This window comes from Dermacentor variabilis, chromosome 7 (genome assembly GCF_050947875.1).
Source record: "Dermacentor variabilis isolate Ectoservices chromosome 7, ASM5094787v1, whole genome shotgun sequence".
Taxonomy (NCBI): domain Eukaryota; kingdom Metazoa; phylum Arthropoda; class Arachnida; order Ixodida; family Ixodidae; genus Dermacentor; species Dermacentor variabilis.
In genome coordinates, this window is record NC_134574.1 from 108,673,321 (window position 1) to 108,698,768 (window position 25,448).

General features: G+C 46.9%; 1 protein-coding gene across 2 annotated transcripts in view; it reads right to left on the reverse strand.

Annotated features, from left to right (window-relative positions):
- Nucleotides 1–8,040: 8,040 nt before the first annotated feature.
- Nucleotides 8,041–25,448, reverse strand: part of LOC142587761 (protein-cysteine N-palmitoyltransferase HHAT-like) — a 34,563-nt gene continuing 17,155 nt past the window's right edge. Inside the window, exons 8-11 of one of the 2 annotated variants that reach the window (XM_075698990.1) lie at nucleotides 19,692–19,727; nucleotides 14,308–14,509; nucleotides 11,317–11,461; nucleotides 8,041–8,731 (exon numbers count right to left, since the gene is read on the reverse strand). In XM_075698990.1, the coding sequence (XP_075555105.1) occupies nucleotides 8,613–8,731; nucleotides 11,317–11,461; nucleotides 14,308–14,509; nucleotides 19,692–19,727 (502 nt within the window). In that variant the 3' untranslated portion in view covers nucleotides 8,041–8,612. The remainder of the gene's footprint in view (nucleotides 8,732–11,316; nucleotides 11,462–14,307; nucleotides 14,510–19,691; nucleotides 19,728–25,448) is intronic. The other variant, XM_075698989.1, reaches the window with a different exon arrangement.

Consider the following 25,448-nt stretch of genomic DNA (forward strand, 5'->3'; position numbering starts at 1 on the left):
CAACCCGAAACATTTCCCTCGTGAACCTGATTTCAGCGGCAGGAAAACGTGCGTGAAGTAAACAGGTCGATTTAACTTAGAATGTACCGTTATAAACGTTGGAGTCAAGTAATAATAGCGCTGCTCCAGAATCACCAAAGTAGTCTGTTTTACTAAAGTGTACATAAACGTTGCGTCGTCTGCCTGAATACTGTGCCTGTCTGTGCGGTTTATTTTCCGCACAGTACACTCAACAAGGCCCATGAAGGTTCCATAGTTTCCACTAGACGTATAACTGCAAATTCAGCAGCTGCACTTGTTATAAACGCAGCGTGAAGGGCAGCGCGAATGGCAGAATGCGAACTATCTGAAAGCGTATGGTTACTCCTAACATTTCTGTTATCTACCCACCAAGTGTCTTCCGAAAATTGTGCAAAAGCAAAGTGAGACAAATGGTGTTCGTTTCTACGTAGTAGAGGAATTTACAGACCTATATTAAAGGTTATAGGATAGTCTCTTCGCAGCTGATGTATCACGACAGATGTTTCATGCGACCTTTTGTTTCATGCGACCTAACACAGATGCGTAAATGCAGCTGTGGTAGGTCGATGTTTGACGCGTTTTCATCGGGTGTCATCGTTGCTGCAGCTGTGGCGGAGGTCAATGCGCGTCAAGTATGGAATTGGAATCAGAGAGGCTTACGGTCTCGGCGTATCAGGATAGTTTACGTGTGCCTTTCTATGCGACAAAACGTCCTCGTGCACAACAGCATTTGGGGTTTCTAATTACACGGTTGCCTAGAATGCACTTGGCCAACAGTGAAGCTGTAGTCGCAAGCGAACGCCTCTACGATCCCTTGGTAAACCGTGTCAGCGTCAGCTCTCGAGTATTCGAAGGAATTAACAATGTGACCAAACACGTTCGGGCAAGTAAGCGTATGACCTTCTGAAAAGGAGCCCGTGTAAATGTAGTGCGAACAAGTGCGTTGAGAGAGAGAGAGGTGTTGCTTGACAGAAAAGAGGAAAGCGTGCTGAACGTGCCATCACTGTACCGGGTGTCACAGCTAACATTAGCCAGCTCTCAAATATAAACATTAGAATATACAAGGACCCAACCAATGGTACTCGGTCAACAGTGTCGCACCACACCAGGACGATTTTTGTCATAATTGAAATATCGATAAGTTGATGAAATATCAATTTACGAACTTTTTAATTACTGAATGGAGGGCGCGAATGTTGATAGAAAAGTAATAATTGTGTTTTAAAACACAGCGATTCAGTTGTTTTCAGTGTGCTTTGTCCTCGCGCATACTCATAACTACCTCCAGGGCTACTTCGTGCAGCTAATTACGCGCAATTACTTCTTTTTTTTTTGCGCGTTAAAAAGAAAACGCGCGAAATATGAAAAGAGCCAAGTGATTACGCGTCCGCGTGCCTCGACACCAGGGGTCCCAGGCGTTACTCGGAGGAATTGACTCCGCTCAATGCCTGGCTCGGCGGTCACGTGAAAGTGGCGAGGCATGGGTATCGGCGTTGATCGCCGCAAACTGCGAGCTGCCTTTTCCGACTCAAAGGCGAAGTCAACGCAGCGCGCAGCGGCGTTGAGGAGGAGGTCAAATGCATTGAGCAGAGTTAATTCTTCCGTATAACGCCTGGGACCGCTGGCGTCTCGGCTTGCGGTCGCGTAATCGTTTGTCTATTTTCATATTTCGCGCGTTTTGTTTATAACGCGGGAAAATAAGGTACGCGAGACGTAGCACACTGAAAGCAGCTGGATCGGATCCTTTAAGGCATAATGATTACTTTTCAATCAGAACTCGCGGCCTCCGTTTCGTAATCAAGAAGTTAGTTAATTAATATCAGCTTATTATCCATAAATCAATTATGAAAGAAAAAATGCCCCTGGTGCGGTGCGCTACTGCTTACAGAATACCATGGGATGCATGTTAGTATATTGTATGTTTTATTCTTAAGAGCTTGACTAACATTAGCTGGGATACCTTGTACAGCGCCTTGCTAACACCTGATTAGCGGCCAGCAGTACGATGCAGGAGATGAAGGAAGGTAAGGATGATGGCAATAGAAAGAAAGACAGAGCTCGGAGCTGACAGCTCCTTTGGCATAAGCTAAACATGCTCTTGAGAACCTGCAGAGCAACACATGCCGCCGCGGCCGACACACCTTGTGGGCGCGAATCGCGCTAACTCGCGTACATCAGGCCTGTCCTCAGTGCTGACCAATAATCAAAGTTGGCCAGGCTACGATATGCGTTATTTCAAGCGCGGATGGATCCACTCCTTCCACGCGGCCGGAGCAGGCATTGAACGCTGTAGAGGCAAAATGTTAAGCGCTCGACGGGCTGCTGAAAAAAAGTTGCACTGTGAAGCATCAGTGGCCTCAAGCACTGTCTCTTTTGCGCAGTGGTAGCTTAAGTCCGATGGGGCGAGTCCGAGACGAGCCTTTCACGCCGCAGTTCCCCGCGCAGCCTAAGTGGAGATGGGGCGGAACCGCAACTGGTCTTCGCGTTAGTGATTGCGCGCATATTTGGAGAATCGTTAACGCGCGCGCGACTTGACGGTCCGGATGCCGTGTGGTGAGATGTGCACCTAATGAGCAGGCATGTGTCCTCCAGAGGAAAGTGGGCCATCACTTTGGGTAGTTACCGCGGCGCCTCGGGGGCGAGCTCGTCCGCTCGCACCTTACCGGGAATGCCGTAGTGCCTCGGCGCCGGCTGGAGACAAAGCGACGTGGCTCTCTTAACGAGCGCTGCGACGCATGAGTCACGCACAAGTCACTATGTCGCCCTCACACACTGTCACACAGCCACTCGCCGGCAGGAGACTCAACGCCGCGTGCTAGCCTCGCAGGCAAGCCCATTTCACAGGTGACGGTGTCGCCGTAGACAAAGAAATTCAACAAGAGGGGACACTCTTCAAAAACTGGCCACAGGAAACACGTCACGCCTAATTTCGACTCCATCCGTTAGTTGACGCGAGCATCAGAAAAAAAGAATGTGAAATAAGCTTCCAGACAACGTTTTCTTTTTTTTTATTCCTTCCCACTAAAAGTGAAAAAGTGTTGCGTGTAAATGAACTTATACTTTGCAACTTTTTGTTGCGTTGCCTAGCAACAAGCTAGCGGCACGCCAGACGCACGTGCACACGTCATGCGCCAGACAAGCCGCAGAAGTGAGCGAGGCCGGTTGCGCATGTGGAGCTCGCGTGCTAGGCGACCCGTCTCTTTTGGATGTAGCCCGTTTTTGTGGCTCCCGGCGTTCTCTTGTGTTCCGTCGGTATTTCGACACGGCACCGCTGCACTACTGGACTACAGCAAGGTGAGGAATTTTGTTTGACAGTCTGCGACGCACTTCAAGCACATCTAGGCTTACTGCACAAAACTGAACGTATTTAGTGACGCAGTTATCGAAAAACAGCTCCGCAGTCCAAGCCTAGTTAATATGAGTTAATTACTCGTACTGGGAGATGTTTGCGACGCTTTCTATGAGACCAAGCATAATTATAACTTATTTCGGTAGTTTTTTGGGCACGCTCGCCGCACCGGGCTTTCTGACGAAAAGCACCTTGGCCGTGTGACGCAGTTTCGCGTGTACTGAATATTACCGGGACAAGTTTTGGCGCTTTCTCTGACCCCAGACATTATTGTAACTAATTTCACTACTTTTTGGGGTACTTTTCAAGCACAGTGGCCGCACTCGGCGTAGTGGCGCAGTTAGCGAAAAGCAGCTTGGCTGTGTGCCGCAGTTAGTTTTGCGTGTACTGAATCTTACTGGTAGAAGTTCGGGATGCATTCTCTGACCCGAAAAAGTATTGTAATTTATTTGGTAACTTTTTGGGATATCTTGAGGTATGCTCGCCGCGCCTGAGGTTGTGAAGCTGTTAGCAAAAAAGCAAGCCGGCTATAGTGAGTTAGTTTTGCGTGTACTGAGTGTTAGTGGGACAAGTTTGTGACGCATTTTATAGCCCTGCAACGACATATACCTTATTTCGGTACTCACGCTTGTAGAAAACACGACGAGCGATTGCCGAGAGTGATAACGCGGGAGTGTTGCATGCGCCGGCAGGACGCGTAAAAGATAACACGGAGGAGCAGCTCAAGAACATTACATTTATGTAATCTGAGCGACTGGAAACAGGCTTTGCACCCACGAATCTATCTTGAGATCGACAAGAAGGCATTCTGCAAGCGTGTAACATGGTCTGGCTGAGCATGTGTTGTAGCCACCTCTGTGTACTTGGCGTACCATCGCGTCGACTGAGGCGAAGTTGTTTGGAAACGCGCAGTCACCCGTGTATTTGTGCACTTAAGGTGCAGGAAATAATGCCCGGGAAGGGAGCGGTGCTCGAAAATTGGATGTTTGGTCAGACTTTAAGGCATTGTTTGGGAGGAGTCCTTGCTGCGAAATGTATGTAAAAGTGAATTTATCTGTAATGCCGCTCATTCTGGACTTACGCACGTTTCGCCTCTACACGCAATACTCCTGTTAGGTCAATGTATCAAAATGATACATGGTTGTAGTTTACTTTCTTTCAGTTGATGGCATCCGGTGGAGCTTCGTACGGCAACGACTGCTGCTTACCTGGTGCCCCAACTTTGGATGAATGTAGAAGCCCGGGACAAGTATTTATATAGAGCGAAATAAACATTTCATCATTGCAGAAGACGTCTTGCGTTTTCTTTATGAAATGGCACCTGGCGGATTCGGCGGAGTCTTGTAAAGGTCGTTCGCAATAATTTTGATTAAATAATGAAAAGGATTCCACGCCAAGGCCACGCGGGGCTCAGCAGAAGCAAAAACAAAAAAAAAAACAAGAAAATGAAGCGCCGAACAGCGGAGCCGGCGCGGCATGTACCAACTGGTGTTCAAAACGCTCGCGCCCAAAACCGAAACTGGAAGGAGTTAATACCATCCGCTTGGTGTGCTACAGTCGATTCAGCCGCTGGGCTCTATGGGAGAGTCCGCTCTTGTTGAAATTTTTTTCTCTATGGTGTCACAGTGAGCAGCGTGGTACATTCCCCGACTTAGGCGTCGTAGCTCCGCAGTCGTCGAAGAGTCGAGCTGTGCCGCTCGACCGCTTTTGGCCGCTTCATTGAAACGGAGGAATTGCGGCCAAGGTCGATTCAAATAGGTCGCGAAGCTTCGGGCGAAAAGCGGTTCAGTACAGATTGTCACCGACATCACCATGGGGGGTTATGGGAGCAGCGTTTGAAGCGCGACTATGTTTGGAGGGAACAAACATTGGAAAAGAAAAACGCGTCTTTTAATTCAAATGAGACCCACAGTTAGATTCATTCAACAAAAATAAGATTCCTAGTCAATTTTATATATTCGTGACGAGTTAAGAAAATACAAGTTTAATTTTATTATTATTAATAAATGCATTTCTTTTCAGCGCCCATCGCTACAGGGGGCGTTGACGCCACTATCACTCGCAATGCAATGCACGTCTTGAAATGGGCAGAAAGGCTCACTCGTATCACCTGTTGAAATACGCCCCCCTCACAGTTTGTGCTTTCTTGCTTGTCGAAGTTTGTCTGAATTTGGTGACGCGGGTAGTTTCATTGCTTCTGAATCTGTTCAGGCAAAAGTAGTGAGTTACGACCGCCAGATAATTGTGTAGTTGTTTTCGTGCGACGGCGCTGGCTGACGGGCTTGGCATCCAACAATAGGATCAGCACTCTACGCCTAAAGCTTTCGTCGGCCTCCAATGAAAGTATGTTCTATGCAGGGATGCGATTTCGACAACCGTACGGCTGGCCTTTTCCTGCATCGCTTTCCACGCTGAACGCTTGAAACGCCCAAGTCGAATGGCGGGACATTTGAATATATAGCTCCAAAGGAAGAACAAAACAATTTTCGCGCCTTCGAAAACAAAACGACGTCACTTCTGCTTTTACCGGACATGGCATTGCATTATTTTTTTCTTCCGCCGGAAGTGTTCCCACCACATACAGATGGCGCTAAGCCCCATGGACCGCCGATGGACCGCCATGTTTTGAACGTATGGGCTCCTATGGAAGCTTCGCTACCAGGTATATTTACCTTGTTGCGGCGGCCAAGGTGAAAGTAGCGCTGCCGCCAGATTGGGAGCCATGAATGTAAGCTTTGATCTACTTCTATAGACCTCAGACTCTGCCCAGGCGGCGCTGCGGAAAAAGCCGTCACCAGCGCCTCCATCGGAGCCTTGGCGCAAACTGAGTAGTGCAAGGAGAGCTGTCCGCAAGCGAAGGTGCATTGGCCACAATGGACCCTTCTCTTTCGTTTGTGTTGAGGCACGGTTTCCTAAAAATCAAGGACCTGGAAAGCTTCTTCCGCCCATCCACGCTTCGCAAAGGAAGCTCAGCAAAGCGAAGTACTTGTACAATATAAAATAAAGTCGCAAGTGTTATTTCGGCGTGCTGCAACTCGCAAGTACAGAGAGCATCAGGTTTGTCTGTATGCATATCAGCATAAAAATCTAAACATTTCAAAATGGTTCATATTGAATATGTCTTGAACACAAGACTTAAGTATCTCCTATATTTTTATGTATTTTATCGTAATGTTTAGTCTCGCAATTATTTACAGAGAGTATCCTTTCATAACCTTTTCCAGGGCAGCAAACAGCGTGAGATCATAACGAAAGAAGCTTCCTACAGTGCCTACGCGCTGCATCTTTCTTTCTCGCAGGAGCTACAGCATCGCCCGTACCTTAATTTGAACTTTTCGCAGACGCTTCGAGCAACAAGCGCGCACAAATAAATGTAAATACACACGACATTCTTTTTCTTTACACATGTGCGTTACTTCGCAATTACTCGTCCAGTGCTCCTACAGCAACTTCATTGCTCACATTTGAAAAACGCAGTCGAGCAGGCTCAGCACATTGCGAAGCGTGCTTGTATCGGCGCAGGACATACAAAATACCGAAAGTAGAAATGAGCTCGCGATACAACGATGCTCTAGAACAGGACTTTGAATTCATAAATGAACCAAAATGTTTGGTTAAGCTGACCTGCCAAATCTCTCCGTTCCACTTGTTGAATCAAGCGGAGGCGGACGTCTGTTAAAAGGTGGAGATATCGATGGCACATAAGCAGGATGGTTCGCAACGTTGTCTTTTTCAGTTACCAACGAAGTGGTGGCTGCAAATTCTTGAGTTCTCGCTTGGTTACCCCGGTCCTCCGTCAGGGCTAGGCAACACAATTACAGAAGAACAAAATTGTCGCACTTTCTCATGCGAGCCGCTGTGTTGTGGGGAATGCAAGTAATCCGATTACCTAACAGGTTGAACGGCCCGTATCCAGCGCTCTCGCCTTTCCCCTTCATACGATCGCGATGGAAATCGGTAAAACTGAACGTTGTTATTCCGCCCTTCACGTTCATGGCAATTCACAACACAACAGTAGCGTCGATTGCGGCGTTTCTTCGTAGCGCGCGGAGCTAATGCGGTTGCCGTCGTTTCCGCCATAAGTCTGAAAAGTGAGCCAGCAAGCGCTTTATGGCAGTTCGGTGGCGCGTCTGACTAGCGTAGAAATTGATAGCTCTCTGTCTGGGTGGTAAATGCGCAAAACACTCGCAATATGGACCAAAATCTAGTTAAATTGTTGTTTCGCCGTCGCTAGCTGCATAGGCAACTTAGCAAGGGAGTCGGGCTTCGCGCTGCTCAATTACTGCTTCTTCGCACCGGCAGGTGGCGCTACGCGTCTTACAAAACTCCAGAGTCTGACGTCCATAGCTCTTCACATGGCATGGCTAAGATCAACTGCCGAATGGCCCATCGTAGACTACTAGGCATGGTCCTGATGCTCATTCATACCCGCCGTGGTTGCTCATTGGCTCATTGGTTGTTCATTGGTGTTGGGCTGCTGAGCACGAGGTCGCGGGATCAAATCCTGGCCGCGGCGGCCGCATTTCGATGGGGGTGAAATGCGAAAGCACCCGTGTGCTTTGCTTTAGGTGCATGTTAAAGAACCCCAGGTGGTCGAAATTCCCGGAGTCGTCCACTACGGCGTGCCTCATAATCAGATAGTGATTTTGGCATGTAGAACTCCATGATTTAATTTTTTTAATGATCACTTATGGCTCTGCACCACAGCCCGTGGTAAGGCCATAAAAAAGCCGAAGCTTGTGCGAAAAAATTTTGTTTAAAAATATGCCAACAATAAAGTACACGTTTCTCACCAGATTTATAGAGCAGAGAAAAGTCACACATCAAAGGCAGCGAAGTTGTGTAGGCGAGTTCTGAAACCTTTCGTCAGTCCAGTAAGAGCCTGGATTCTGCCTAAACGAAACCTACCTGGGACTCGACCAATGCTTAATTGCGTGGCTGGCAAACACTTTGCTACGCCCGCGTCTTTCGGAACGCTAGTTGACGTATGTAACGCCGGCTATACTAAAGCTGCTCCACTCTGTACAATGGGCGCATGTCTCATCATTTCCCAAAGCGCCACCACCGGTAATCACCACCACGATCAGTGCAAAAGATCGTTGAGGAACTCCCTTATGCATCTTTGCCGTAAAAATAAAAATAAATGAAAAAAGAATAATAAGGAACTAGAATAAACCATAATTTAAAAGAAGTGATTGATGCATTCCGAGACCATTCTGCAATTTGTTGCGGTATCAGTAGCTCATGATGAAGCTTGTTTCTGCTTGGCAATGGCCGATGCTTCCCACTCGGCCACATCCAGGGCAACATTGCAGGCGCTGAAGAGGGTAACCAATATGGGCACCATGGGGAAAGGAAAACCTGGAAGTACACGTGAAACACAACAACGTTAGAACAATGGCTGTATTTATGACTTTTAAGCGGCAAAAAACATGCGAAAAAGGGACTAAAGCTTTGTGCTGAGCGAGAAAAGAGAAACGAATCGGGGCAAGGGGGCAAGAGTATTAATAGAAGTTTGCGGTTGGTTATCCTACACTGTGGAAAGGAAAAAAGAAAAGAAAGATGGGAGAAGGAGAGGGGGAAGGAAGGACACCGTGAACTCGTGCACCCGTGTGAACGGCGTCACACAGGCCAGTTGCCCTCGAGGACCTCAAATGTACGTTCAGTGCCGTGCGCGCCTATGGAGCGATGGAGACAATAATCGAGTAGCGCTTTCGTGGACTGCGGCTGGTCGTCCAGTCGTCGAACTAGATCGGAGAGTAGGTGTTATTGTGATTCAAATCGAGGACAGTGGGGCAAGAAATGCTCGATGTTCTTTCAGTTCATTTAACTTCATTTTCTTAAATCAAGATCCCGTAGTAACGCTATTACCCAAGAGTTTCCTTAAGTTTACATAAGGTTCATAAGTTTACACAAGTTTCTCATCTTCACAGCGCTGACAGCTGACATAGACATAGACTGTCAGCTGACAAAGACAGCTGACGTAAGGAACTATAATATGGATAGAATTGAACATGCTCTCAGCAACAGAGGAAGCCTAAAAACAGTGAAGAAGAAACTAGGAATTAGCAAGAAGCAGATGTATGCGTTAAGAGACAAAGCCGGCAATATCATTACTAATATGGATGAGATAGTCCAAGTGGGTGAGGAGTTCTATAGAGATTTATACAGTACCAGCGGCACCCACGACGATAATGGAAGAGAGAATAGTGTAGAGGAATTTGAAATTCCACAAGTAACGCCGGAAGAAGTAAAGAAAGCTTTGGGAGCCATGTCAAGGAAGAAGGAAGCTGGGGGGGGGATCAGGTAACAGCAGATTTGTTGAAGGATGGTAGGCAGATTGTTCTAGAAAAACTGGCCACCCTGTATACTCATTGCCTCATGACCTCGAGCGTACCGGAATCATGGAAGAACGCTAACACAATCCTAATCCATAAGAAAGGGGACGCCAAAGAGTTGAAAAATTATAGACCGAACAGCTTACTGTCCGGTGCCTGCAAAGTATTTACTAAGGTAATCGCAGATAGAATCAGGAACACCTTAGACTTCTGTTCACCAAAGGACCAGGCAGGATTCCGTAAAGGCTACTCAACAATAGACCATATTCACACTATCAATCAGGTGATAGAGAAATGTGCGGAATATAACAAACCCTTATATATAGCTTTCATTGATTACGAGAAAGCGTTTGATTCAATCGAAACCTCAGCAGTCATGGAGGCCTTACAGAATCAGGGTGTAGACGAGCCGAATGTAAACATACTGAAAGATATCAATAGCGGCTCCACAGCCACCGTAGTCCTCCATAAACAAAGCAAGGAAATCCCAATAAAGAAAGGCGTCAGGCTGAAAATACGATCTCTCCAATGCTATTCAGAGCGTGTTTACAGGAGGTATTCAGAGACCTGGATTGGGAAGAATCGGGGATAAGAAAAGAGTTAATTGAGAATACCTTAGTAACTTGAGACTCGCTGATGATATTTCCTTGCTTAGTAACTCGGGGAACCAATTGCAAGGCATGCTCGCTGACCTTGGAGAGGCAAAGCAGAAGAGTAGGCCTAAACATTAATCTGCAGAAAACTAAAGTAATGTTTAACAGCCTCAGAAGAGAACAGCAGTTTACGATAGGTAGCGAGGCATTGGAAGTGGTAAGAGAATACATCTACTTAGGGCAGGTAGTGACCGCGGATCCGGATCATGATACTGAAATAATCAGAAGAATAAGAATGGGCTGGGGTGCGTTTGGCAGGCATTCTCAGATCATGAACAGCAGGTTGCCATTATCCCTCAAGAGAAAAGTGTATAATAGCTGCGTCTTACCAGTACTCACGTACGGGGCAAAAGCCTGGAGGCTTACGAAAAGGGTTCTGCTTAATCTGCGAACGACCCAACGAGCCATGGAAGGAAGAATGATGGGTATAACGTTAAGGGATAAGAAAAGAGCAGATTGGGTGGGGGAACAAACGCGAGTGAATGACATCTTAGTTGAAATCAAGAAAAAGAAATGGGGGGGGGGGCATGGGCAGGACATGCAATGAGGAGGGAAGATAACCGATGGTCATTAAAGGTTACGGATTGAATTCCAAGGGAAGGGAAGCGTAGCAGAGGTCGGCAGACTGTTAGGTGGGCGGATGAGATTAAGAAGTTTGCAGGGATGGCATAGCCACAATTTGTACATGACCGGGGTAGTTGGAGAAGTATGGGAGAGGCCTTTGATCTGCAGTGGGCTTAACGAGGCTTATGATGATTATGATGATCAAACCGAACGAGCGTATTTCACACTTCGCGCCCGTCGGAATGCAGCTGCTGCAGCGGGCAATCGCACCGGCTACCTCCTGCTCAGCAGGAGAAATCCATAGCCACTTCATATTCCACCGATGGTGGAACGGTGAGAGCCATGCGCCGCACGGGAGGAGAGACCACTAAGGACTTTGCGACAGGCTTACCGGTTAGGATCCTTCTGCAAATGACGAGGCATACGTCCAGTTCTGCCAAGTGGAAGAGGCAGGCGCACATGGTGAGCAGAAAGTGCGGGGATCCCAACAATGCCTTGGCCACTCGCATTCGCTCAGGAGAAGCCAGGTAGCGGACCTGAGAGAGAGCAGTAAACACTTTAACATGTATAAGAATGACGGAGCAGGCAAGTTGTGCCCGAACAATATCTTTTTTAATACGAGAGCATTACATGTCCTATTGAGCGAAACAGCCGGCGTCTGTCGTCTGGACAACCGATAAACGGTACCTAAATTCCCTTTGGCTCCGACGCCACGTCCCGAGCGCGGCTCGACGGCGCAAAGTGGGCGAGGGGGTGCACTTACTGTTGCGATATTGCGCCAGGTGTTTCCTGAGGGGAGAGCGCATCGCCGCGACGCCACGTCACGCTGGCTCTCACAAGCCTGTGTCGTTCGCGCGTTCCTTGTCCGCGCAAGCTCTCGCTTGCGTTCTAACTTCACCTCGTAAATGGCTATAAAAAAATTAACTTACAATCAGGTGTTATAATTGATATAGTTCGGTATTTTCGGCCGAAGGGCGAATCATTGAACGTCACAGCAAGATTTTTCGTTTGCACCGAACCTCTTAGGAACGGTTCTCAAGAATACGCAGGGCCGAGGTGCTGGCGGTTACGAAGCACACCGGGGCAACTGCTGCTGTCGGTGTTTGTCAACGTTCAGCGAGATGGTTAGAGAGACTCGGCTTTTCGCTCGCTACGAGTTACGCTTAGACCACGGTGTGGTATGCGCACAGCTGATCGAAAACAATAATCTGTGCGCGCGCAATACTGCGTGTTGTTTGAGCAGTAGACGCCAGACCGCTTCCTTCGCTTTGAGAGAGCGTATTGAGTGAAGAGTGACGCGGGGTGTCACTTGTGCTCTGTCAGTTTGGCAGCTAAAACGTAATACACGTTTCCGGCATCTTTGGAGACTCTCTAAACCTCCCTGTACTGGCCACGCATGCACTATCCATACCATCCCGGCACGACGGATGCGGCGCCAACCGCACGAACGCTCCTCGAGTGTCCGCATAATTACCGTCGCATTAAAAACTGGCGCGTTATAGAATGCTTGTTGACTTGCGACTAACATGCAACTGGCGACGTTAATAACTTTTAAGGTGACCACCACTTTCTTTTTTTTAGCTTTAAATAGCTCTCTCAGGCTTTTGCATAGCGTGTGTCGCCGAAAATATGCGAGAGAGAGAGAGAGAAGCGCGGAGAATAACGAGTGCGGTGAGGACGAGAGTAGAGGAGAGAACGCGTGATCAGAGACAAAGTGGTGACACAGGGGGTAGTATCGAAGGCAAAGTTCGAAAATATGTGATGTGGCGTGGGAAGCTGTTAGTACAGACGAAGCACTTGTTTCGCAAGCAATACGTACGGGAACCTGAGCCACGGGCGAGTTCTCTGACGCCAGCATTATAGAAGCACCGCGAATGGCGAATGTTTCGGAGGGATTACGTGCACTCGAAATAAATCTTCAAATTGTCGCAGCTAAGCGGTATCGCCGCCGGATCTGTCCCCCTTCATTTGCGCAGGTTTCCCGCGATTCAAACGCCCCTGTTGCTTCCGCGAAGTTCTATAATGCGGCGCTTAAGATAATGCATGCGACCTCGTTATATTAGATTAGTCTTCGAATTCTATAATTTCATCTCATCAGCTATTTGAGAAAGAATACTGAGACTTATCGGATCAAACAAGGACCATAATTTCCTTTTTTCAATGTAAGGCCCATGCAAGCGGTGGAATCGGTGGCCGCTGGCCTAGAAGTTTACTGCGGTGTTGCCCGTTCGTGCTACATTTGTGCGAGAAATGTTTCATCTGGCCACGGTCTCTTCCCATTACTTTCGAACGAAGACTACTCGTTTCTTTCTGAATGAGAAGTCTGGTAGCTGCCGAACAAACGCCGCTGAAATCGGAGATGAGCGTGCCCAGTATGAGCGAGTAAGTGCAACAGTGAGGCGCCAAGGCAGAGTCTGGACAAATTGGTTTGGATGTTCTAGTATATTTAAGAACGCTGAACACACGAAGACTGGACGGGTGCCCGGCTACTAATCTTGAAGACGTTTTTCGGTATTTTAGTATTGTGAGTACCTTGTAATAGTGAGGTGCTCGCCGACAGGGAATACAGTCGAAGCTGCTGAAGTAATAATTGTGGGCGAAACATGAATACTCCCGTACACCGTGTATCGACATGAGAAAAAGGTGTGTTGCATGACCCATGGTGCATGTGCACAGGTCGACGTGATATTGAGTGAAATCAAAATACTAAATTTCGTTAGAACTTATTTCTTTACCGGATTACTGTTTCCTGCAACTGAGCCATCTATGCTTCCTTTGCATGTTTCTTAGGGGCGATGAGGTCTCGGTTAAGTGTTCGAGGCGCTTGCGTGAACTACGCATAAATTATTCTTCAAACTGTGGGTATTGCTTTTTAGTGGACTGTAGCAGGGTGTGAGATTAGGCTAGTTGGTATTCCATGTTGAAGTGACTGTCGCAAGAGTGGACAGGGGACCCTAAAAAGGCGACAAGGACGAGCGCAAACTTGCAACTAGTGTTTGTTACAAAAATGTACGCATATATTCTCTCACGCACTTGATCGTAATCAGTTGCAATTAGTTGTAAATTGCAAGTGATTACGATGAAGTGCGCGAGAGTATATATACATACCGTTTTGCAATAAACACCAGTTGGAAGTTCGCGCTCGTCCTTGTCGCCTTTTCAGTGTCCCGTGTCCACTCTTGCGCCAGCCACTTCAGTTTTAGTGAACGTTTGCCGAAAGTTAAGCGCTTCGTCCGTATCGGTTTCGGCCTTCCTTCGTTGCGGCGCGAACGGTGCGCCACGCGGGAGCACCAACGCTGCCATATCGACACGTTTCGACTTTTCAAGAAGCTCTACGACCGCTCGCGCTGCGTCATTGCAACGCCGCGTACGCGCGCAGCACCTCGAATTTCTTGACGGGCGTCCACTTCCTCATCTCCATGGTGACGACTTCGAGGGCGATGCCGAGCGCGCTGAGCGCGCACCAGACGGCGTTGTCCGAGTACAGGTTGTGCCAGGTGCAGGTGAAGGTGAAGGCCACCGCCGTGCCCAGCAGCATCCGGAAGGCCGTGCGAGTGCCGCCTAAGACGGGCTCGTAGATGTACCTGCGGGTGGTGCAGACAGTGGCGAGATGCTAAGGAGCAGAATAGGGGACCAAACGACGCCTTGCCATTGCGAAAGCAAGAAAGCGGTCGACTAACTTCGCATTTGTTTCCCTCGCTTCCTACACGAATGTTACGTTAAATTTATTCAGCATTGTCTGCTGCTTATGATGCACAATTTGTTGCCGAGGCTTACTCTACGTTTATGATATTTTTTTCTTTGAACATGCATGCAGCCTGCGGAGCGCGTTAAAATAATGTTGCATGTTTAGCCCGAAAGGCGATGCATTGATAGCAAGTACTAGACAACTACATGAGGTAAGCTTTGTATCTTGATCAGACGTACAAATTGCAGTATACATTCGCCGACCAATTAAATTAACAAACACGGTGTCGCACACTCACACACAATGAGAAAAATGAATCGAAATCACTAGCGTATCGCTAACAATGACTGTTACAATGCTGACGTCATGAAGAGCGCTGGCAGAGGGGAACATGCTCTTCGTGTTGCCTCTTTCTTCACCACATCTCCGAACTAAGGTCGCGCGGCCAGCAACACCTGGCGCGCGGGAAGACAGAGCGCATGAAGCCACTAGCCATCGCGGCTCGCCCTTAACATTTGAACGCACTGCTGATTATCTTCAAGATACGGCGCACGAATCGCGTGTGCGCTCAGCCGCACGGGCAGCCATGCGCAGCCACGGACGGGCTAGGGTACGATAAAATCTTTAATGCCAAACATCACGAAACGGATGTTCGTTTCGCCTTGTTTGACTCTCTAGATGTTAAGCCATCAACTCGTCCAACTTGCTGTATTGATCTAGACGAGGAGGTGCGCGCTCTCCTCCCTTGTCACGTGCTTGATCAATTTACCACCTGCTTTTGGGTACACGGGAAAACGGCTCTCATCAAGCATTCGTTCTTGCGAGCTCAGCCTCGCACGCTTTTCCTCGCATCCGCAGCCCTCAACGCGCGATGCGATATGCGGAACGTCATGGCGATGGTGAAAATTCTCCTGGAGTGTCGATATAATTGTTATCGCAATAAAAATTTCTATGCGTGAGCCAGCCGCTCGCTATAAATGCTTGCGTAAGTCTTTTTTTGCCACAATAACAATACCTTTGATGAGAAGCCCGCTTCCGTGGTTTCCTTCGTTTCAGGCGAAGTAATCTTGTGTAATGGCAACACTTGTGCCCCTCTCTACACGAGATGGTTACCTTGGTTGCAGGAAGCGAAATACCACTTAAAGTAACAAACTAATAACGCCTATGAACTTTTTGATTGAAATGTGCCAGTTCTGTACTGAAGATGGCATGTACTTATGTGAACATTTCATGGTCGCTAGAGTGAAGAAAGAAAAATAAGATGGAAATATAATTACAATGTGCTCCACAGAGAAAGGACAAATACAGTGTGTCCGACAGACTCGGTCTATTTCCCAGTGTGCAAGGTTTAGAAATGACTGTTTTTCGGACATCTTGGACAAATTGGGAGAATGAAAGATCTCACTGCTGTATACCAGAAATACAGTAGTGGCCGAGAAGATTGAGGGACGACGAAATTGACAGCTTAACGTTTGCATCGGCTGAATGCCACTGGTGAAACAATGAAATAAAGCGGGGCTTAATACTGCCGCCGAGAAGAACGGGACCCAAGGAAGTATTCGAAACCGCTGAACCAATGTCCAATGAGAAGATACTGCAGTTTGTTTCCGGTGCTTGCTGATCATCTTGGCGTAGCACATGGAATTATTCTTGAGAGCAAATGATGTTCTGCAGCCATGCAAAAAACGTGTCGTACGTCTCATTCTCTGCAGAAATGATACTTTCGATACCTCTTCTCTCACACATAAAGTATAAAAGGCCGAGTTCACCGAATTAAGCAGTCATACAGGCTCACCCACTTCTATTTCAAGCCTTCGGAGCTACCTCCGCTATCGTTTTGAGAAGCGAGATAAGCTCCTAACCGAGCCTGTGAAGGTATATTTAGCACTGACAAGGACTAAAGCTGTAGCGACGCAGCAACTTGACTGACAGTCCGTCGACCTCTGTTGAGTTGGCAGCATTCCAGCCAATCTCCGGGAGCACAACAATGCCTTCTCGGGATTCGTCACGTTTACCAGTTTTAGACGCCGTACTCCTGGGGCCGGGGTTAAGCTCAACGTCACCGCTCAGCATAAGACGACTAAGCTAAGCGGCGACATAATAAACATTTCACATGAGTCTACAACGCAAATAACTGTGTGCAATGATTCGCCAGTTTTAGGCATACTAAAAGATAGGAGTCTTTCCCCGACCACCCATTGCGCATACCTGAGGAACATACTGTTGTCTATTGCGCATGTCTTGAAATGATAGTGTCAGAAATTTCGGAGAACCTCTGTACGCTCTATGATACAGTTCTAAAGTCCTTCATTTTTGGAATTATTACGCAACAGATGGTCAATGCAGTCTAGTGCATGCAAATCCGATGTTTGCTCATTGTAGTGCTTACCTGTCTCTGACTATCTCGTAGTGCTTCAACATTTACAACAATCGTGCTTGCCAGACATAATCTAATTGCAGCATTTACCTCTGTTGATTGTCTCAGGGCGCAGGTTGGACATATTTCTCACATTCCCGATCGCCAATTGACCCTCTTGATCTCGCAAAGAGCTCTAGGAACATTTTCCGAAGTTGTCGGCACTAATCAAGACGTTATTTAACCAGGGCATACGTCAGTAGCAAGATCAACTCCCTTGTGGATTTTTAACCTCACCATAACTGAGGTTCCAGATAGCCCAATAGTTACAAGAACGATGATGCTGCTATTGAAGGATGCATACGGGGACCGAATTGACATCTATACTGATGGGTGAGTCTCGTCCACCAGCTCAACAGGTGCCTTTGTCATTCCGGCTATGCTAATCCAAAAGAAATTGAAATTGCTTCATATACCAGCACTTACTACGGCAGAGCTTGCTGTCCTGCGGGGAACATGTCCTACAAGAGCGACCACACAAATAGGCCATACTTTGCGACTCGAGGGCAGCAATTCAGACTTTGCAGTTTGCGCTGCGCCACAGGAGTCATGAACAACTCTAACAGGAGATAAGAAATGATCACCATCGAACTCATGCGATAGTACACGACATAATATTTCTATGACTGCCAGGAGGTACTAGTATTACTAGTAATGACTTCGTCAATGAGGCGAAGTCAAAGGTGCCATAATTCAGCTGTAATAGGCACCGTTTTGCCAAATCCCTTTTTTCCACAAACTGTGAGAGACTGGAATTTGTTACCGGAGGAATTTGTTTCAATATATGATAATAAAGGTTTTCATTCCCCTCTGTGTTTGTGGCAGTGCAGTACTATCTTAATTTTCTTTTAATTTTCTGTTGCGCCTAAAAATGTTCGCTTATTGTCTACTCCCACCTTCATTTTACTTTAATTGACACATTCTTTACTTATTGCTGTGAAGAATTTAATACATCTTTCTTTAACTGCCCCCCCCTCCCCCTGTGACAGTGCCTTCGAGGCGACGCAGGTATCCTAAAATAAATAAAATAAATCTTACTAGCAAATACAAAATTTTCAGGTGACGTAACATGGGATTCCTGCTGCGGTTAAAAAAATAATTGAGAAAGAGATCCTACGATCATGAAAGATAATGGCAAGTTGCTAAGACGAGATGTCGACCATATGAAATGTAATAGCGAAGCTTTAGGCGGGATGACCAAAAGTCCGCACCCTTCTATACACCAAACAAGCAAACTTCAATGGAAACATGTCTCACAGGAACTCAAGGAACAGAGCTGTCAGCTGCTCTAGTTGGCACAAAAGCTAAAGATCCTGCTCAAGTATGGCACAACCGGCAATGGATGAGCAACCGCGTTGTGTACACGCTTCTGCGTTGGTTAGGTCACAGCGCTGTGATCTAACTAACCCAGAAGCTTGTACACAACGCGGTGACTCATCCATTGCCGGCTGTGCCATCCGTGAGCAGGATCTTTAACCTTTGTGCCAATTAGACTGTGATTAACAGACCCGTGATCTAAGCACTGTACCAGATAACCCGTTTGGTCGTGAACTATAAGTGACAGATTGACTAAGACTGGCAAAGCCAGGAAGATGATTTTCTTTCATATTGTGGAATACAATCGTAATGTGTCGTACACCAGAAACACGTTAGGGATTGCGAAAAGGGAACTACGATGAAATTCGCAGCTTCTAGTTCGTCTTGAACGGATACGGTTTATAGAATAAAGCCGAGGTGTAATGGTCACACTAGTTGTTACATGCAAAACAGTCTTCTAAATGCGAATCTCTAATTAGTCAACGCTAATGCTAATGAACCAAAGGTAAACTCAACAAAACATTTGTAATGCTGCCGGAGTTAACATACGGGGCTACAGAATTTAATCGTTTGTCGTGAAGCTTCTGCATTGCACTTTTAAGAACTCGAAAGAACAAGAGGAACATATTCAACTCAGCACAGCACACAATGTATTCTTTTATTATCAAAGTCAGCAGCCGAGGACATGTGATCAGATGTTTTCTAGGAATGTGACAAGTCAATGCCACCTGGCGCATCATAATGATACAAGGATTACAAGAGTGTTGTTCGCTTACCATGGAAGATTAGCGCGGAGCTAATGTACGGATTTCTTTAGCACTATTCTATGTCTTAGCATACACCGCTCACGGTCGGCGGATTTTGGCGATAATGGGGGCAGAGCAAGCGCGAAACGGAATAATATTTGAACGAAATTTTCACAATATTCCGGCCTAGTTCTCTGTTTGAAACTCAGATATCAAATGACATTTTTGCTAATCTGAGTTCATTTACTGAGCTCTATTTTCCGCTAAGTAAATAAGCCCCGAATTTGCCTCAGGATAATTACCTTCAGAAACTCAGAAGTGGAACTTCTCCTTGGTCTGTCTTCCCGACGCCCAATTTGAGGTCTGCTTTATTGATGACTGTCTTATGTGTCACCAAGACCTTAGCTTAAGCTTCAATAAGACGCTGAAACAGCGTATAATGAAGACACAGAAGATTTATATATTTGGGTGAATTGTTTAGTTCAGATGTCATATGAATCCATAGGGACATATTTGTAATAGTGTTCGTGTGGCTATGACAGGCCGTGCCCTTGAACGAAAATATCGGATGAAGAATGTTTAAATACTCGCGTGCATACCTTCGTATCCACAGGTGCATGCCACGGTCGAAGTACCTGAAAAGAGTAATGCGTGAAAATAAATGTGGCGGCCTTTTTGAAGTAACGGAACACATGAAACAGGCAAACGCGTCTTCGTGTCAATAACTTTCTGGTAGAAGGCCGTGGCGCGGGCTGTGGTGCTTCCAGATAGGTTCCTCGCTGTATCCTTTGATAGCATCTTCCTAGAATAAACGCTACCGTTTGTCTGACCATTCAAGAAGCAATGAGTTTAGTCTCAGAGAGAAAGAGAGAGAAAAGAGAGAGGAGGACGAGGAAGGAAAGGCAGGGATGCTAACTAAACTTTTGTACACTTTCCGACTCTACACGAGGGGAGGAGGATGCGGGAGTGAAAAAAAGAGTGAAGGAGAGAGAAGACTCGAGCCTTGACCCCACTTTCACACGCACTAAGCCAGGTGCAGCGTATATGAATTCGGACACTGAAGTTTGCAGCCTTCAGGTAATGTATAGAAGCTCCAGTGGCTTTCTGAACTCAAACAACTTTGATTTTGTAAATGACCGATTTATTCAAGGCACATTGGCGAGTCTGGTTTTGCCTACCGATGGGCGAACAGTGACGCAGGAGTTGAGCGATGGCCCCTTCACAACTGCGCTTGGCGCACATAGGTGAGTCAGCTATTCGAATGCGATAGCTCCAAGAGTTAGTGAAGGCTACTTCTACCCACAGCCGACACAGCAGTTATTGTCACTCGTGAACGGTTAGTTCGTAACTGCAATTTTAGTGATGGGTCGGGGCTGTGGAGTATTCCAGTGAGTCAACGTGATGGTACGCGCGAGATGGCAAAGCTCTCTTGCCGCGTCTACTCTTAATAAGTGTATAAGGCGTGTAGATGCTCCAGACTGGGCATATCGGGCAGCGTCATCGTCGATGTGGTTACCAACGATGGCACAATGTTCCAGCAGCCACTGATAGATTAAATAATACCCTTGTTCAGAAATGCAATGACAAATTTGGTTGATTGGGACACCAGTTGGACGTAATTTCCATGTCTTAAACTTGGCATGCTTTGGAAGGTTGCCTTAGAGTCATAAAATACTGTCCATTTGGAAGACAGTTTTTTAATGTATTCCACAACAGTGCGAAGAGCGGCGAGTTCGGAATACGTAGATATTGCGACGTGTGAAGTTTTCAATTTGATGAAGACCGATCGAGGGGGTTTAATATCGAACTTTCCGAGACCAAACCATCCGTGTTCCAAACATGGGTTCCAAACATGGGACCAAACATGGGTTCGGTTAGCGTACGAAGAACGTAGAAGCCCCAATATGATCTGCTTTAGAACTGCCGTGGATATCTTAACTTTCTTTGCAATTCCTGGAACAGCAAGGTACACAGGAGGCTTCTTCAGACACCACCGAGGAGATGTCGCTCTTGTTACGGGTGAATATCTCAATCACATAGAGCGCTGGTTAGCCGCAACTGATCTGGAAAACGCTGACTTGGGTCTCAGGTTGTACAGAGAGCCCTTCCCTATGCCAAAACGCCCACCGATAGCGAATTCTTGTGAATCAGAGCTTCCAATACAAAGGCACTGCTTGCACAGAGATGAAAACATCAAATACAACATAATTGGCTCATAAGGAGTGGACTTACACCCCCCCCCCCCCCCAAAAGAAAGAAAGAAAAGAAAGAAATGCCTGTTCTAGCAAAGGTGGGAAACAACGGACGTGGTACAACATCGTTATTCTGTAGTGGAATATGCCCCCACCCCCCTCACCACACGTTGTTGTGGTTGTGGAGCCTAGGTCATAGAGCCAATGCACAATTTTAACTACGCACCTGCGTGGAGTTTGTGAACGTAAACATCTATATGTAACGTAACCTAAAGCAAACAGCTATATCTGGCTCTTTCAGGGTATTTCGTGGTCGTTCTTTCTAAAACAAAGTTTTCTTAGCGAAGTCTCCTGCAATCTGGTGACCGTTGGCTACGGCTCTCTTGCAAAATATTTCCTCTAGTGATAAAAAAAAGTTAGGTGTTAAAAAATGTTATCGCGATATTCGGGCATAACAGCTCGATGCTCGAGTCATGAGGCAAGAACAGCAGTTTTAATGCGAAAGCAATAAATGCTCCATTTAGCGGAAATTTGTCGTAGTCGGCGTGACCGAAAGATGTTACTAAAAATGGCCGATGGCGCAAAGACTAAAACCACATCAAACAACGCCCACATTGACGTCAAATTTAACAGCGAGGTTCCCATTAACACAGCAAATAACAAAAAATGGGAGCATTTCGGTCTGGGTGGGAATCGAGCCCCGGCCGGCGGGGTGTGAGACAAGCACGTTGCCCCGACGCCACGGCAGTTCCGCTGTTCTGGCTGACTAAGTTATACCTAGTGTGTGCGTCATTGCACACATCACGTGGCAGCTATGGGGCTCACTAAACGGGTGGCCTTGTGCGTGCGTCATTGGGCACTTGACGGCGCAGCCAATGGGGATGAGGTGGCGCCACGTCATGAGTGTACAAGATTAGCCCGTTCATAACGTTCAGAGGTAGAAAAGGGTATAAAGCTTTTGCATTCCCACGCGTAAGCAGTCTGAAGTGTCTCTGCCGATTGTTTTATTTGTATACAGGGAAGAATGTCGCATTACTTATAGGGTTGCAAAACACAAGTTATTGGTCAGGCAAAATCCAACACAAATTAACGAGCATAAAACAAGGAGAGGCCAGGCAGCCTGAGTGAACTGCCTCTATCCTGCTACCCCACGAAGGGGAAGGGGTTTAGTGGTACAAGAGAAGCAGGACGTGGAGAGGATGCATGATTCTTTGGTGATGGTGACGATGAAGAGAGCTGCACCATATACTGTTTCTGGGCAAAGCGTATCCTGCGCAATGCCCAGCATATGGATCATCGCGGGTAGAGTAGCTGCAGTATAGCCAAGAGACTGACTGTAGATTGTAGAATTTTTCGCAGCCGTAGGGTGTCGATCATTACGCTGCAGCTTGGCCTTGATTAAAGAGCACGATGAGAATGTCTCGGTGCCCGGTCGTTGCTCGCGCTGACATTCCAAGCTCCACCTCGACTGCGGCACACCTGGCCACGCATTCGCTTCCGCACTTGCACTGCTCGCCTGAAGCAATGACCGGGAACGATAAATCGATGCTGATTCAGCCACTGCTTGCTGAACCGTCACAAGTGGAGTCAGGGAGCTCTCGTTTGGACCTGCAGCTTGTCCACGTCGACGACTCGTTCACGTCCTTTGATTCTGCGCTGAGGCCGGTTTGAACAGACAGGCGATCAAAAAACAATCAAGAGCAGCGTCGCTAGAGAGCTCGTATATACCGCGGGTTTGAGTTGTTTCTTGCTTGGAGATGGGGCTTTTGGCTATTCGCAGTGGTTCAGGGTTGGTTGCCAATTATTTTCGCCTTCCAGAAGCCATGTGATCCAACAAGGAAAAATGAGGTTGTACAGTAGAGTTTCATTTTTTTGTGACATGGAGGTGTACCGGATTGCGACGCAAATAATTTCGAAGCATCTTTCTTTTTTTAAAATATTCGTTGAAGAACATCCTTAAAAAACTGCATCCCGATAATCAATAAGACAATATTGAATAGCCCCGGCATTTTATTTAGGGTGCGACTTCCGGCACAAATATAATAAATCCTTTATTCTTCTTGGTTTGTAGTGCAAAGTTACACACACACACACACAGACTAGAAGAAGACTGGAGGAGCGCTCGTCTTGTCTACCTCTAGTCTGTGTTAGTGTGTGTGCAACTTTCGCGCTCAACCTTATATCGTTTTGCATTGTAATCCTTAAGTATTTAGCACCTTGGTCATAGGAAGCGCTGAATTGCGAAGTTCGAAGAAAAATGTGCTTGTTCCCGGTGACATGCACATTTTATTAACGCGATAAAAATTCATAACGCCAGACAAATTGGCGATTTCCGAACGTGGCGCAACATACTGGCATGGTGATAGCATGCGTGAACATCATTCCTGACCAATGCCTTGCGACTAAGGTTGAATAAACATAATTTGAAAGCCTCGTCTGATTAAAGAAAACGGCATTTGATATTGGAGCACGTCGTTCTTTGACAAAAGGTTATAAAACGAAGAAAGGTCAATGAAGTGAAATGCAGGTGCTGAGACACGTGGCATACGGGTAAACGAGCCAATTCCTAAAAGTTTAATAACTTGATGCTGAGAACATTATCAAGAAATGTACATGGCCAACATCACCCATGCCAAACGGGAGAAACAATTTGTCACGCGCCATTAGGACCCACCCTGAACGCGAGACGAAGCAGACAAAGGTCGTGTGGAAGTCTCGCATGGGAGATTGTGTGGCGTACAGTAAAGGACCCTTCCGCAAGCACGCCAGTTTCCATGCTTGAACACGTTGCTTGAAGCGGCTCCAGAAAAAACAAACAAAAAAGGACAGTGTCCGAATGGTAGAGTGTGGTCCGTTTTTGTTAGGGCCACTGTATGCTTGTCTGTATGCCGAAGTTTTGTGCTATAATGAGAACAATGTGCACTACTGTTGCAAATTGGTCAAACTTTTATCGCTTCAGCAATGAAAACACGTCACATTTATCTGCTAGCACGCTTTCACATGTCTAAGCTACGCAGATCGAGCGTCATGTTCGATGTGTTTGGGAAGGAATTCGAACGCTTCAGGGAGTCGTGTTGGGTATCCAGGTTATTAGTCTGGCGATGATTGACGTGCCGGTTTTGAAAGATTCTGTTCCCAAAGTATTCTTCTGCATGCTGGCTGGTCTTTCTCAATAGACGATGTTTCTGGTGTCTCGACAGAGCTTGTTTCTCCAAATTGGTGAAGGAAATAGCAGCGGCGCCGGATGCACCCACAACCTCCGTGAGGTCTACAAGAAGCTCATGGGGCAATTTTTCCTTTCTTGCAGGGCGTATCTTACGGGCACAGGTGGTGACGTACACTTCACGGGCTTGACCTTAGCTACCGCAGGGATAAAAACGCGGAGTTTTGCACTCGACGCGCACATGTCTGACCCTGTTCCATTGAAAACCGAGAGGTGCCCTGCCCTGTATAACAATCTAGTGAGCAGGAGGAGGAGCTCTTTTTTTATCAAAAGAAGCAAGAAGTAGGTAAGAGGAGCTACTCTAGTGCGCTACACGTCATCAGAGTTAGGCGAAATAGGATAGATAAGGAAAGGGAGACACGGTTACCTTAAACAGAAACGATGTGTCGGATTTCTTCTATAATTCTTCCGTCGTCTAGCATGAGTGCCAAGAGGCGTATTTCAGTGACCACGCGATCCATGTCATAGCATGGTCATTTCTACTTCGAAATTAATCGCACCGTTACAAATCACCCGAAAGCTTCAACGATGCGACTGTGCTCTACATGTTTCGAAAGCAAGAGTAGTTTCAGCATAAGATCTGTTCATGTTGGATTCTCGATGAGACATTTTGTCCTTTAGCACAGGGTTCACCACGCCTTAGCACCATTCTTTAGTCAATGCATCAGCGCATGTCCCCATGCTACCTGACACTGTCCTAGCTGTCATCTCATACTGCCTTAAGCACGGGACGTCTTTTGTAATAGCCACTTGCTTCATAGCACCAAGGAAACCAAGGACCGAGTACGGAAGACCTCAGAGGTCGTTGTGAAGAAATGTCTTAAAAACAATGTTGTCTATGTGCAGCCGCGGCAAAACGAGACGATAATTAATGTCCGCCGTGCATAGGCTTTTCCGACGTTCAGCTTGACTCGTTTTTAATGGACATCAATGTTATTTAC